This window comes from Corvus cornix, chromosome 13 (genome assembly GCF_000738735.6).
Source record: "Corvus cornix cornix isolate S_Up_H32 chromosome 13, ASM73873v5, whole genome shotgun sequence".
In the NCBI taxonomy this organism is placed as follows: Eukaryota; Metazoa; Chordata; class Aves; order Passeriformes; family Corvidae; genus Corvus; species Corvus cornix.
The window spans coordinates 11760481-11774808 of record NC_046343.1 but is presented as its reverse complement, the minus strand read 5'-3'; the positions used below and the strand labels follow the sequence as shown (position 1 = coordinate 11774808).

The 14328-nt window shown below is 55.1% G+C and overlaps 3 protein-coding genes across 3 annotated transcripts; all 3 read right to left on the bottom strand.

Annotated features, from left to right (window-relative positions):
* Nucleotides 1–157: 157 nt before the first annotated feature.
* LOC120410749 (protocadherin gamma-B5-like) lies at nt 158–2773 on the bottom strand. Its single transcript, XM_039559848.1, is given in 3 exon segments — nt 158–922; nt 925–1132; nt 1134–2773. Coding segments are annotated over 3 exon segments (2469 nt in total). The 5' UTR covers nt 2630–2773.
* A 2551-nt stretch (nt 2774–5324) lies between these two features.
* Nucleotides 5325–7545, bottom strand: LOC120410737 (protocadherin gamma-A7-like). The gene has a single exon (XM_039559759.1). It carries the CDS (start codon nt 7370–7372, stop codon nt 5417–5419), a length of 1956 nt encoding a protein of 651 aa, XP_039415693.1. The 5' UTR covers nt 7373–7545; the 3' UTR covers nt 5325–5416.
* Nucleotides 7546–10135: 2590 nt separating this feature from the next.
* On the bottom strand, nt 10136–14084 carry LOC109951001 (protocadherin beta-15-like). Its single transcript, XM_020584809.2, has one exon. It carries the CDS (start codon nt 13837–13839, stop codon nt 11398–11400), a length of 2442 nt encoding a protein of 813 aa, XP_020440398.2. The 5' UTR covers nt 13840–14084; the 3' UTR covers nt 10136–11397.
* Between the last annotated feature and the right edge of the window lie 244 nt (nt 14085–14328).

Below are 14328 nucleotides of genomic sequence, written 5' to 3'. Positions count from 1 at the left end.
GCTAACTGCCTCTTCTTAGAGAAAGAAATAACCCCGTTCTTTCATTCCTTCTCGGGGAAACGGACCAGCCTTTCCCACCTACACTAACCGGGGAAACCCAGGGAAAAGAGGGCAACGGTTCGGAGAAGTTCAGGGAAAACAGCAGGAACTCGCGGCTTTACAGACCTGTGGTGCGTCGGGATCGGCGGGCGGCTCTCCCGACGGCGCTGCTGCTGCTACTCGGGCTCGGCTTCTCGCAGGAATCCCCGCCCAGAAGCTCCTCCGCAGACAGGATGGGCACCGGCGGCGGCGGCCAAGCGGCCTCGGGCACGGCGCGCGCCGGCGCCGCCCCGCACTGGTTGTAGGAGTAGGGCAAGGTGCCCTCGCAGAAGTCGGCCGGGAAGGCGGCGCCGGCCACCGAGAAGCGCTGCGCGCCCAGGCAGCGCAGCACGGCGGGCGGCCCGGCCCGCCGCAGCCGCGCCAGCACGGCCAGCGCCACGCTCAGCACCAAAAGCGCCGACAGCAGCGCCAGCGCCAGCACCAGGTAGAACTGCAGCTCGCCCGCCGCCGCCTCGGCGCCCGCCGCCCGCTCGCTCAGCTCCGGCAGCGCCTCCTGCAAGCTCTCGGCCAGCACCACGTGCAGCGTGGCCGTGGCCGACAGCGCCGGCTGCCCGTGGTCCTTCACCACGGCCACCACACGCTGCTTGGCCGCGTCCCTCTCGGACACGGCGCGCGCCGTGCGCACCTCGCCGCTGTGCAGCCCCACGCGGAACAGCGCCGGCTCCGACGCCTGCACCAGCTCGTACGACAGCCACGCGTTGCGCCCCGCGTCCGCGTCCACCGCCACCACCTTGGCCACCAGGTAGCCGGCCTCGGCCGAGCGCGGCACCACCTCGAACGCCGCCGCCGCCGCCGGGGCCACGCCTCCCGCCGCCGCGCCACCCGCCCCGCCGCCGGCCACAGCACCCGCGGCGCGTTGTCGTTGCGGTCCAGCACGAACACGCGCACCGTGGCCGTGGAGCTGCGCGCCGGCGAGCCGCCGTCCTGCGCCCGCACCGCCACCGCCAACTCGCGGCACTGCTCGTAGTCCAAGGAGCGCTGCGCGTACAGCGCGCCGCTCCGCGCCTCCACCGACACCAGCGCCGCCGCGCGCCGCGCTGCCGCCCGCCAGCCAGTAGCTCACGCGCCCGTTGGCGCCCGCGTCCGCGTCCCGCGCCTGCACGCGCACCACCAGCGCGCCCGCCGCGTTGTTCTCCGCCACGTACGCGCTGTACGCCGCCTCCTCGAACACCGGCGCGTTGTCGTTCACGTCCGACACCTCCAGCACCAGCTCCCTGCTGCTCCACAGCGCCGGCCTGCCACGGTCCACGGCAGTGATGGTGATATTGTAAGCGGAGACATTTTCTCTGTCCAGGGGCCTCGCTATTATTAGTTTGTATGTGTTCTCTGATGAAGGTTCTAATTTGAAAGGCAAATTTCCGTCCATTTTACAGCTCACTTCTCCATTTTCTCCCGCATCTCTGTCACGGACATTAATCACAGCTACAACTGTGCTCGGGACTGAGTCTTCCGGTATCGGGTTCAAGATAGGCAGGAGGGAAAGGGCTGGCGCATTGTCGTTTACGTCTATAATGTCTATGTGCACTTTGGCATGTGCAGTGAGCCCGCCCCCATCCTTGCCCTCCACACTCGCTTCGTAATATTTCCTTTCTTCATAATCTAAGGGTCCTGAAACCTTCACGTCCCCTGTCCTGGGGTCCAAAGTGAAGACCTGGTGGACACTTTTTGCTATGTCGCTGAAGGAGTAGGTAATTTCTGCATTTGTACCTTCGTCATTGTCGGTAGCTTTCACCTGAAAAGCTAAGGAGCCTTCTGGCAGGTTTTCCATCAGTCGAACCTTGTAGATTTCTTTCGTGAATACTGGTGGGTTGTCGTTTGCGTCGGTCACGTTAATCTTAATCTGGGCTGTCCCGGATCGGACTGGATCCCCACCATCTACCGCCGTCAAAATCAAATGGTGATTTCTCTGTTTTTCTCGATCTAAGAATTTCTCCAGTACCAGCTCCGCGTGCTTCGTCCCATCAGGGCTCTCCCTCACTACGAGGGAGAAGAGTGGGTTGGGGGTAAGTTCGTAGTTCTGTAAAGAGTTCGCCCCAATGTCGGGGTCTCTGCCGCTGCCCAATGGGAACCTGGTACCAGGAGGCGTCGACTCGATTATTTCTATGGTAACAAATTCTCTGTCAAACTGCGGCGCATTGTCATTGATATCCTGGATAGTGACACTCACATGAAATATGTCAAAAGGGTTTTCCACGACTGCCTCCAAGAAGAGGACACAGGGCGACACGGCCCCGCAGATGCTCTCTCGGTCTATCCTGTCGTTTACACGCAGATTTGTATTATCTTCCTCGAGAGTGAAGTACTGCTTTTCGTCACCAGCAACTATCCGCAGCTTGCGCGCCGGCAGCTCGTCCGCGCTGAGCCCCAGGTCCCGCGCCAGCGGCCCCACGAGCGAGCCTCTGCCCAGCTCCTCGGCGATGGAGTAGCGGACCCGCTCCGCCGCCGCCCGGCACCACACGCACAGCAGCACTGCCAGCAACGCGACCCGCCCAGCGCCTGCCCAGCCCTGCGCTGCCAATCTGACCTCCATTCCCTGCTTTCCTGAAAGGTATTCTCCGGACGATTTAAAATTAGGATTTCCGGGTAGCTAAACAGGTATCCGAAAGAACTAAATATATGAAATCCCTGTTGCCGGTCGGAGGACGGGCTGAGCCGAGCTGCTCCTGCTTTTCTCTCTGCTCTGCGCAGTGCAGAGCAGCGCTACGCGGGGGCCGGGGAGGAGCCGACGGCGGAGCAGCTTCTTCGCCTTGGCCAACAGTGACACCCTGAGTCCGTGTCTGAGAACCGCAGCGTCCAAGAGAAAGAATAGCCCGAAGGTCCTGCTCTGCACTCCCTTGAATCGGGAAGGATTGGAAAATACAGATGTTGTCAGGAGCGAAAAACAGAAAACCTCTATCAGTACTGAAGCCTTGCATCTAGGAATTCCCATTGTCTGAATTCCTTACACCTGCAAGCCTTCCGTCCGACAGATCCTCCTCCGTTTCTTGAGGGATGTGGGGCAGGACCTTGATCTCTGCCACGCTGTGATCTTACTGATCTCCTGGGTGGGACACTCGGTGTCCCCGCTGCTATCATCTCGCCTCCGTGAGGGAAAAGGCAGGGCGGATCGAACGCTGAAACACTGCTCGTGGGTAGCAGGTTTATTTATGATAGCTGAGAGATCCCCGACTAACACTAAGTTTTCCATCTTTGAACGGTGGTCGTTGATGGACAAGCCAAGCCGGGAATCCCAGGTGCTGAGAACACCACAGCGGTCACATCAGACCTGATCCCATCTCTTTTGACGTTTAAAGCTCAGCATCATCTCATCAGTACCCATACAACCCAACCCCGAATTTTTTTGTGTGTGTCTCCCACAAACCACTCCCTGATATCCTAAACAAGCCAATATTGTAGCTGGTCTCAGGCATTAAAGAACATTTCCTGGGAAATGTTGACGGCAGTCATGGTTGTTTGAACAACCAAGAGTAAACAGACAGATTCCTTGCAAAAAGCCATTTTATCTTACCTGTAAGTTAGAACCTCGTGTCTCTTATAGTAAAAAAACAAACTCAAACCCACAAACAAAGAAATAACAACAAAAACCCTGAAGGAAGTCTTTATTATCACAGCCCCTTATGCAGAAGGCAAGGGGAGGTTAGAAAATTCTCCACTCTGTCTACTCGGTGGAGTTGCTCTTACATGTGCTCCAATCCTGGGCCTCTGAGATGCCAATTTCAAGACCTCCTCCCCTTCGCAGTAACATCTCATTAGAAAATATGTTTTCTTGCTAGCTCTGGCAGTTCATCCAGTGAAGGCTAATTTCTTTCCCTCCAGCTGCACCTACACACAACTTACGGTAACAAATTAATAACCTGTCAGAACAAGACGTGGATTTGAATTTGTAATATTCCAGAAGCCACGCAAGACTGTGAGCATCTCCACATGATAGATGGAGAGATGGATGTGGTTATTTACATGGGGACAGGGGAACTCTGTTGAAACATGTCGCAGTCAATTCACTGCCTCCTATACGGCCAGAATTGCTGTAACAACCCAGACACACATTTTCATGCATCACACACCGAAACACTGTCCAAATTCGTGTTTTCAAGATTAACTCGCAGTCCAAAATTACTACAATATAAATAAATAGTGGTGAATGGTACTTTGCATTTAAGTATTTTTTCATCTATATTCTAATAAATATACTCCATTTCGATTACTATACCTGTATAGTATAGTAATATATATACAACTACATTTGTATCGAATCCAAAGGTTAAGTCACAAAGCCCAACAGTGGGAAAAAAACTCGATCAGAGGAATTCGTCACCATTTAATATGAATCTCTCAGTAGAAATTCTAGTGCCCTTAAGCGGGATTGATTAACTCGTTTTTTGAAGGCAGATATGGAAGAAATCTGGGACTTCAAGGTGTCGGCTTTTAAGCTACAAGATCCCCGAATTCTACCGGAATTTGAGAGTTGATACAGGGGATTACAATGAAGTGCTGGGTACCGGGTACTAGCAAGTATTTAAACAATTTCAAAGAACGGTCAGAAGAAGACAAAGAGAATGAGTTTTCCTTGTGAAGTTGCACATACAACAGAACCTTCCAGCCTTGGGGAAAGTGAGATAAAAAGAGCTCTGGCAAGTGGTAGAGAACATGGCACATAAAACACACAAGGCAGATTCAGCATGCATTCAGGAGATGACATTCATGAGCAGGTGACTATCTTAAAACTTGGTTTCCAAGACTGTGAACCATGCACTGTGAAAAGTCTATGGCTATCCGAAGGAACCTAAACACGGCGTCCACTAAATAAAGTTTAAAAATTAACGTACCTGAAAGGCAATGTGCCCAACGCTTTCGGAAACTTGATCTCCTGAAGGGACAAGATCACCCGAAGCTTCGTCTGGTGGCCGGGCCGGCAGGGTGTCGCAGCAGCTGCCGCCCGAGAAGCGCAGCTGGCTCTTGCGCGAGTCGGCCGTGAGCGACACCTCGTGCGAGTAGGACTGCAGGAAGGCGCGCACGCCGTCGATGCCCACGAAGTGCGAGACCGGCACGCCGCGCAAGACGCCGCTGTCGGCCGCCAGCAGCTGCTCGCGGCGCCAGCGGCGCAGGCGCAGCGCCAGCAGCAGCAGCAGGAAGGCGACGAACAGGCAGGACACGGCGGCCACGGCCAGCACGAGCCAGCGCGTCAGGCTGCCGGCCGGCTCGCCCGGCGCCGCCGCCTCGGCCGCGCTGCCCAGCTCGGCCAGCAGCTCGGCCACGCTCTCGGCCAGCACCACGCTCAGCGTGGCCGTGGCCGACAGCGCCGGCCGCCCGTGGTCCTTCACCACCACCACCAGGCTCTGGCGCGCCGCGTCGCGGGCCAGCGGGAAGCGCGCCGTGCGCACCTCGCCGCTGTGCAGCCCCACGCGGAACAGCCCCGGCTCCGTCGCCTTGGCCAGCTCGTACGACAGCCACGCGTTCTGCCCCGCGTCCGCGTCCACCGCCACCACCTTGGCCACCAGCGCGCCGGGCTCCGACGAGCGCGGCGCCAGCTCCACGCCCGACCAGCCCCCTTGCCCGATGCCACAGGCGGAGCCGCGGGCGGGTAGAGCACCTGCGGCGCGTTGTCGTTCTCGTCCACGATCAGCAGCCGCACCGACACGTTGCTGCTCAGCGCCGGCGCGCCGCCGTCCTCCGCACGCACCCACAGCTCCAGCTCGCGCACCTCCTCGTAGTCGAAGGAGCGCAGCGCGTACAGCGCGCCCGTCTCCGCCTGCACCGACACGTACGACGACAGCGGCGCGCCCCGCACCCGCCCCTCCCACAGCCGGTACCGCACGCGCGCGTTCTGCCCCCAGTCCGCGTCCGTCGCGCGCACCGTCAGCACCAGCGCGCCCGCCGCGTTGTTCTCCGCCAGCCGCGCGCTGTAGCGCTCCTGCGCGAACACCGGCGCGTTGTCGTTCACGTCCAGCACCCGCAGCGCCAGCACCGCGCTGCTCTGCAGCGCCGGCGACCCGCCGTCGGCCGCCCGCACCGTCACGTTGTACTCCGACACCTGCTCCCGGTCCAGCAGCTCAGCAGTCACCATGCTGTAGTAATTGTCGAACGACTTCTCCAACCAAAACGGGAGGCCTTCGGGTATGCTGCACTGCACCTCGCCGTTCGCCCCAGAGTCTCTGTCTTGGACACTGAATATTGCTATTACTGTCCCCAGCGGTGTATCTTCTGGAACCGGACTGAACACAGACATAATGACAATCTCGGGAACGTAGTTGTTTACATCAGAGACCTTGATGAATACCTTACTGTGGGAAGAGAGCCCTCCCCCATCCCGTGCTTGCACCATCAGTTCGTAAAACTCGTGCTCTTCAAAATTCAACTTCTCTATTATCTCAATTTCTCCGCTTTCCGGATCCATCTTAAAAGTCTTGTCAAACTTCTCCGGGATTTTAAAGAACGAGTATTTCACCTCGGCATTTGGCCCCTCGTCTCTGTCAGTTGCTGTCACCTGTAACACCCGACTTCCCACGGCCACGTCTTCTCTCACGGTCACCTTATACACAGACTGAGTAAATTCTGGAGCATTGTCATTTCCATCTATCACAATAATTTTAATTGTTGTCGATCCCGATTTTACCGGACTCCCGTTGTCTGTGGCTGTCAGGATTAAATTATGAGCAGCCTGCTGTTCCCGATCCAAAGATTTCATCAGTATTAATTCCGGATATTTCACACCATCATCTCCGTTTTTCACGTCCAGGGTGAAATAGCTGCTCTCACTACATTCATAATTCTGTAAAGAGTTCGCTCCTATGTCGGGATCATGAGCTTTCTCTAACGGGAAGCGTGTACCTGGTGCAGTATTCTCGCTGATTTCTAAGACACTGCTGCTTTCTGGGAAACTGGGAGAGTTATCATTAATATCGAGTATTTCAACTTCCCCTTTGTAAAGTTTCATCGGATGTTTTACAAGAATTTCAAAATGTAGAACGCATTTAACAACAGCTGCACATATCTCTTCTCTGTCCACCTGCTCCATCATAGATAAGTGGCCGTTGTCTGAGTCCAAAAAGAAGTAGCGTCTCCTACCTGTGTCAAAAACGTGGGCATCGCGGTCTCGGAGCGCCGGCAGCTGCAGCCCCAGGTCCTTGGCTACGTCGCCCACGAACGAGCCCTTGGGCATCTCCTCGGGCACCGAGTAGCGCAGCTGCCCCCACGCCGCCTCCCACGCTGCCAGCAGGACGGCCCAGAGCAGAGCTCGCTGCTGCCGGCCCCAGCGCCTCCCCGCCGCGCACATCTCCGCCGCGGCACCGCCGGCACCGAAACACCACGGTCAATTCCCACCGCCGACCGCAGATATGATACCCGCTTCGGCTCCGGCTGCTGGTCCAATTCTTTCTCCGACTCACAGCTCCTGGTCGCCGCCTCCTTGATGCAGCACGGTTCCGCAGCGCGGGGACGATCGCAATCCGGCGTCTGCCGAGTCAGAGAGGGAGGGGGCAAGCGATCCGGTCTGCAGCGGGCGGGGCTGCAGCGCTCCGAGCTTCCTCTCGCTCCTCTCGGTCAACAGCGGCGCCCGCAGCCTCCTGCCCGCACTGCAGGCACCGAGCGCTGCCGAGCAATGCCCATCCCGCCTTGCCCACGGGGACCGCAGAGAGCCACGGAGCCATCAGGCCCCGTCCAGCGGAGACCTCCTGCTTTTGCTTTTCTCCAGTCCTTTGAGGAGCTGATCAAGACCGGTAAGCAGGCAGAGGCATCCTTGTGCTGTTTCTGCCGCACAGGAAGATGTTTTTGTAATGGTGATACAATTTAAAATTCTCTTAACAAGCAGAAGTATTACTAGTCATATTCCATTAGTTCAAAAGCACAATTTCCCCCACTAATTGCCTAGCTTTTTTCAGCAGTCACGGTTGGATGACCTTTTTATTCCCCTCACCTTTTCTGCCAATGTGTCTTAATATTGGAATTCCACTAGCAACCGTAGATTTCCAAATCCCATGTGATAGCAGAAGCCACCAACTGACTTTTCTATGTTCAGGTTCCTCAGGCAGTCTCGAACCTGATGTTCTCTTATAGTGGGAGGGATGTTTTTTCCCCAGTCCCTGCCTTGAGCTCCATCCATTTGATAGGTGTGGGAAGAGACCTTGTCAATGATGATTGAGACAAAGATATGGCTACCTCAGCCTTCTCACTGTTCGCTTTTTATCAGTTTGTCAGTTGTGCTCATCAGGAGATGTACAAGGTTTTTTTACCTTCTTCTTCAGTCTGACTTACCTGTAGAAGCCCTTCTTGCTGTTCTTTGCCTTCCTTGTAGAGTTCAGCTCCAGCCATGCTTTGGCCTACCTGCCCCTATCCCTACACAACCAGACAACATCCCTATACTCTTCCCAGGACATCTGTCCCTACTCCCACTGCTGCACATTTCTTTCTTGCCCCTTAGTTTGACCAGCAAGTCTTGCCTCAGCCATGCTGGTCTGTTCACTTCTTTTCCTGATTTCCTACACATGGGCTCAAGAGATCATGCACTGTATGGAAAGCATCCCTAAAGACCTGCCAGGTCTGCTCTGCTCCCTTGTTTCTCGGGACACTTTCCTCTGAAGGGTCCCATTCACTAAATCCTTTAAGAGCTGGAAGTTTGCTTTCCTAAAATTCAGGGTCCTGACTTTACTCTTTGCCTGATCCATATCTCTCAGGACTGTGAACTTGACCAGTGCATGATCATGGCAGCTCAGGCTGCCTCCAATCTTGATATATCTGATTAGCTCACATGTATTGATGACCAGCAGGTCCAGAAAAGCATTTCCTCTTGTAAGGAGGACTGGACTAAGGACTTAATCCTTCCTAAAGGGCACCTCCAGTGAGCTTCTTGAGAGAGCTCAGCAGTGTGTACAGGCCCTTTAAGACAGGAAACTTCCTCCCCCTCCCATAAGGTAAAAGCCATAATAAATAATCTGTTTATAAACTGCATCGCACACTTGAGGTCTCAATCTGGAATGACCCAAACCCCAGAAGTTTAACAACAGAAGGTGATGGTCCCTAGTGATCTCAGTCAGACACACCAACTCTCTTTTATAACACACACTAGTGGAAGAGATTAGTGCAGGTAATCCTGCATCCCTTTAGATGTGGAGAACATGTAGTAAAAGTAACTTCACACAGGAATTCAGCCACACACAGAATGCCAAGCAGATCCTGGTCCCAGGAAAGGAAGAGTGCCCCTGTTCCACTCAGTCAAGGCATTATAGGACTTTCATAAAATAAACCAGTTTTATTCATAATTTTTAGAGTTCCAGTAAAAGAAGTTTGCATGCAGACTTCTTGCTTGCAGGTGGCTTTCTCATCAGTGGCAAGGGGGACCTGCCTGCAGGTTTCTTGGTTACAGGGAGATGAATATAACCTTCCACCAATGTATTTGTGGAGCAGAACGCAGCACAGCAGTGGCCTGTGCCTTCCCAGATTAACTGGATTATGGATCACTTCATCCTCGATGTACATCAGTCTTCTGGTCAGCATCACTACACCATTCCTTCCCCAAGACTTACCTGTTCATCTGGGCCTTGTGGAAGTAATCCTGCTGCAGTCTTCTGCATTTCATGATAGCAAAGCCTCTCCCTAGTAGCAGCTTTTACTGACCAAATTCCCACCTCCAGGCACTCCCAAAAAATACTTCCCAAGGGCAGTACTCCCTGTTTTTGTGCCATTCTTTTCCAAAATGCTTACACCTGAAGTGTTACAAACACCTCGTAACTGCTGCCATCTGCAGATGCAGCTGTTAGAAGATTTGAGAAGGCCACTCCCCTATATCACAGCTTTGCAGAGGCATTTGCACACCCAGGGCCTCTGTTGAGGTAGGGCCCAGTTTCCCCTGACCTGGCCTATTACTGGACTCCATCTCAGCCAGAAGGTCAGTGCTCAAAAGAACTATAGAGGCCTGATAGAAATTCCATCATCCTCCCAGTTTTCCTGAATGCTATATCAGCTGCATCTTGAAACTGGAGAAACGTGCCCACTCACCCACTACCTAGGCCAAAGGAAAATACAAAGACTGTCTCCACACAAGGCATTCAGGTGTTCTCTTTATTTCAGTTTTACACTCAGGGGTATTCAAGTTTACAATGTTAAACTTTATAACTTCAGCACAACAACAGTGTGAGGCTTTCTGAATGTTCTGTGCCTAACAGACATCATTCAAGTCATCAGTTATTATACATGGGGTGGCAGTCCTTAAGCAGAGTAGGAAAGACGATGCTCAAACACAGTTCAGAGAGTAGCAGGAGAAGGGGCAAAAAGGAGAATGCAAATGCTCTAAGACAAATGCAGAAAATTATGTGGGGACAGCTTTCTACTCCCAACATGAAACCACTGTATATAGGAACAATAAGAAGACCAAAATCAATCTCCTTTTTACCATTTTGTGTTGATTCTACCCTTCAGAAAATGCTCTCTGAAGGACTTAATGGAGTTTTCATGAAATGTACCCAAAGAAAATGGACATGTTTTCAAAACCTTGTACAGTTACAGTATACCCAACAGGGTTTGTGCTGCTATATTTCTGTATTACAACGAGACAGAACACCAAGCACTGCTTCATAGGGCAAAAAGAATATTTTGTTGTACATTTTACTGCTCTTCCCTGCCCTGGAGAAGATGAGACTCCTGTATTCAAAGGGTCAGAATACCTTTCTTGCCAGTTGAGATGCAATTGCCAGCATTGCAAAGGTTGGATGGGAGCAACTCCATCATTCAGCAGGCAGCACTGGTGAATCATATGCAAACACACAGTGGCTATATAGGCTGACATAGTGACAAGAAACCAAAGCACAGAGATCCCAGGCATCTCAGACAAAAGAATCCAGAACCCCGGGACGAAAGAGGCCACTCCTCACATGACGTTGTGACACAGTAATCTCAATATCTTGGCTTTCCTGAGCTGGGAAAGGGGTTTTCTATATTTTATGAAGGAGGAGATCTGTCAGCCCAGCTGTGCCCTTGTGTCACAAGACAGAATAAACGCTCCGCTGTCTTGTTGGACAGCAAGAGAGAAAAGAGCATAGCTGGAATGCTAACTGCATTCTTAAAGCCAAACAGAAATGACCATACAGAGCTGAAACATACTATTGCCTCAGTGAGAGGATCTGAATTTCTTTTGTTTGTTTATGTATTTGGAGTGGCAGAAAACTTTTATTCTAACTTAGAATTTGAGGGAAATTGCTTACGCCAATTGAAAACACAGATTTACTCCAGAGGAACCGTTGCCACAGGCTGCAGCCTGGATCCCCCCTTCCCATGAGCCATGAAGCCCCTGGCTGTGCAGACCCCGTGCTAGTTAAAGGAAAGAGTGTTGAAGTGTCCTGCAGAGAGAGTCCCAGGGTCGTCTGGTGCCATGTCCTCTGTGCTCACAGGGACACAGGGGAAATCCTGTTCATCATCAGGGCCCTGGCCCACGGCGCTGTGCTGTGGTGGCAGGCTGGGGAGGATGGGCTTGAGGAATTTGAACTCGCTGTTGCCCGAGCCCGTTGTGAGGCTGATCTCGTAGCAATAGGCGTGGGGCAGGGTCCCTGCAGCGGCTGCATCGGCCAGGCCGCTCTGCAAGTTGTCGCCACCATAAAGCACATGGCCAGCCTTCAGCTCCTGTCTCTTGCACACCTTGCGAGCGACAAAGACGGCGGTGGAGATGAGGAAGAGGAGTGAGACAAAGACCAAGGAAATGATTAAATAGGTGGTCAGGGAGCCGCCCTCATCCTCTGTGGCCGCACTGCTGGGCGGGAGGCGCACGTCTGAGAAGTCCTTGAGCACGAGTGCGCTCAGAGCTGCGGTGGCTGACAGTGGGGGCTTCCCGTTGTCTCTCACCAGGACAACGAGCTTCTGCTTCACGGTGTCTCTCTCTGTCACCGGCCTCCTCAGACGCACCTCCCCGCTTTGGGCACTCACCGTAAACAGCCCGGGGTCGCTGGCCCTCAGCAGGTGGTACGAGAGCCACGAGTTCTGTCCCGAGTCGGCATCCACGGCCACCACTTTGGTGACGAGGTAGCCCGCCTCAGCCGACACGGGCACCAGCTCACTGGACGGTGGGCTGCTGTCCTGGGCTGGGTAGAGCACGAGCGGGGCATTGTCATTCTCGTCCAGCACGACAAGGCGGAGGGTGACGTTGGCTCTGAGGGGAGGAGACCCCGCGTCAGAGGCACTGACTGTGACCTCGCTCTGCCTCAACTGCTCGTAGTCCAGGGGCCGCAGCACAAAGACGTGTCCGTTCTCGGAGTTCACAGAGATGCAGGAGCAGGAAGGCCGCTCTGCCGGTTCGACTGGGGCCAGGGAATAGGTCACCTTGGCATTGAGCCCCACGTCAGCATCTGCAGCACTGACGGCTCCAACAAACACCGTGGGGACGTTGTTCTCACGCACATACATGGTGTATGACGTCTGGTTGAACACAGGGGCATTGTCATTGACATCCGAGATGTCCACAGTGAAGGTCTGCGTGGTAGTGAGGGGAGGGGACCCCGCATCTGCTGCTGTGACAGTCAGGATGTACTGAGCCGTCTCCTCGCGGTCCAGCGCGCTCACTGTCACCACCTCATAGTAATTCTTAAAGGCTGGCCGCAGGGAGAAGAAGAGCTGATCCTCGAGGGCACAGGAGATCTTCCCGTTGGCACCAGAATCCCGGTCCCTGACCGTAAAGAGGGCAACCACCGTGCCGGGCGCTGTGTTCTCGGGGAGGGGACTGCTGAAGGAACTGACCACCAGCTCTGGGGCATTGTCATTCACATCCACCACCTCCACCAACACTTTGCAGATTGCTGAGAGTCCCCCTCCATCTGTGGCCCTCACATTGAGCTCGTGAGTCTCTGCCGCCTCGAAGTCCAGAGGTTTTGTGAGTTTAATTTCACCGGTTATGGGATCAATCACAAACGCTGAGTTGCTCTGGCCCACTGCCTGTCTGAGTTGATAGGAAATGTCCCCATTAACTTCAGCATCCTGATCTGTTGCCAGCACACTCAGAACCACAGAGCCTTCTGGCATGTTCTCCAGAACCTTCCCTATGTACTGCTCTTGTGTGAAGATGGGAGCATTGTCGTTTACATCTAGAATGACAATAGAAATCTCGATGGTCCCACTTCTAGGGGGAGAGCCCCCATCTACAGCAATGAGACTGAAACCCATCTCTGCCTGTTCCTCTCTGTCTAGTGGCTTTTCCAAAACAAGTTCAAGATACTTCTTGCCTGTAATCCGACTCCCATAGGAGACATTAAAGTACTCGTTCTCGGGAGAGATGCTGTATGCCTGGATATTATTGCTGCCAATATCAAGGTCCCGAGCACCCTCCAGTGGGAAACGCGAACCCGGGTCGCTTGTTTCGGGAATCCTAAAGATGACTTGTTCCTCAGGGAAAACGGGTGAATGGTCATTGATGTCTTCCAGAGCCACCTCCACCCGAAAATACTGCAGGGGGTTGGCGAGCAGCAGCTCGAAGGGGAGCATGCAGGTGCCGGAGTGGCCGCACAGCTCCTCCCGGTCCAGCCTCCCCGCCACGACGAGGCGGCCGGAGGCGCGGTCTAAGCGAAAATGCTGCCGCCCGTCCTCCGAGACCAGGCGGGCGCGGCGAGCCGAGAGCTGCTCCGGCGTGAGCCCCGCGTCCTCCGCCAGCTTGCCAACCAGGGAGCCGCTTTCCGCCTCCTCGGCTACGGAGTAGCGGATGGGCTCGGCGCGAGCGGGCGGCACGGACAGGAAAGCACACAGACAAAGCACTTGCCTTGCGATCGCCATGGCGCGGCGGCGGCGGCGGCGGCCTCGGTCTCGGGGATCTCCCGGGCGATTCCCGGCGGAAAGCGGCGAAGTGGGGGGCGGGCGCCTTCCGTCGCTGGCTCCGATTCCGCCGGCGGCTCGGAACGCAGCCGGGGTGTCCCGGCAGCGGGTGATACGGGGCAGCGCTCGCCTCCGCAGCCGCTCTCACCTTCTCCCGGCTCCGCTGGGCTGTTCTGAGCTGTTCTGAGCTGGCTGAGCTGTTCTGAGCTTGGCTGTCTGAGCTGGCTGAGCTGGGCTGGGCTGGGCTGGGCTGGGCTGGGCTGGTCCGGGCTCGGCCGCCTCCGCTGCCGCAGCCGCTCGGCGCCGCCTTGGCCGAGAGCACCACCCAGCGGTGCGCGCTGGGACTGCGCCCGCCGCCGCCCGCAGCCCGCGCTGCCGCTCGCCCCGGCCCGCGGCTCCAAGCATTCCGAGACACCCGGTGGCCAGATTGGAACGCGGCCTTTCCCAGGG

Bases quoted from the DNA above. Each gene is read 5' to 3' on its own strand.
- LOC120410737 (XM_039559759.1), bottom strand. From the start codon at position 7,372: ATGTGCGCGGCGGGGAGGCGCTGGGGCCGGCAGCAGCGAGCTCTGCTC.
- LOC109951001 (XM_020584809.2), bottom strand. From the start codon at position 13,839: ATGGCGATCGCAAGGCAAGTGCTTTGTCTGTGTGCTTTCCTGTCCGTG.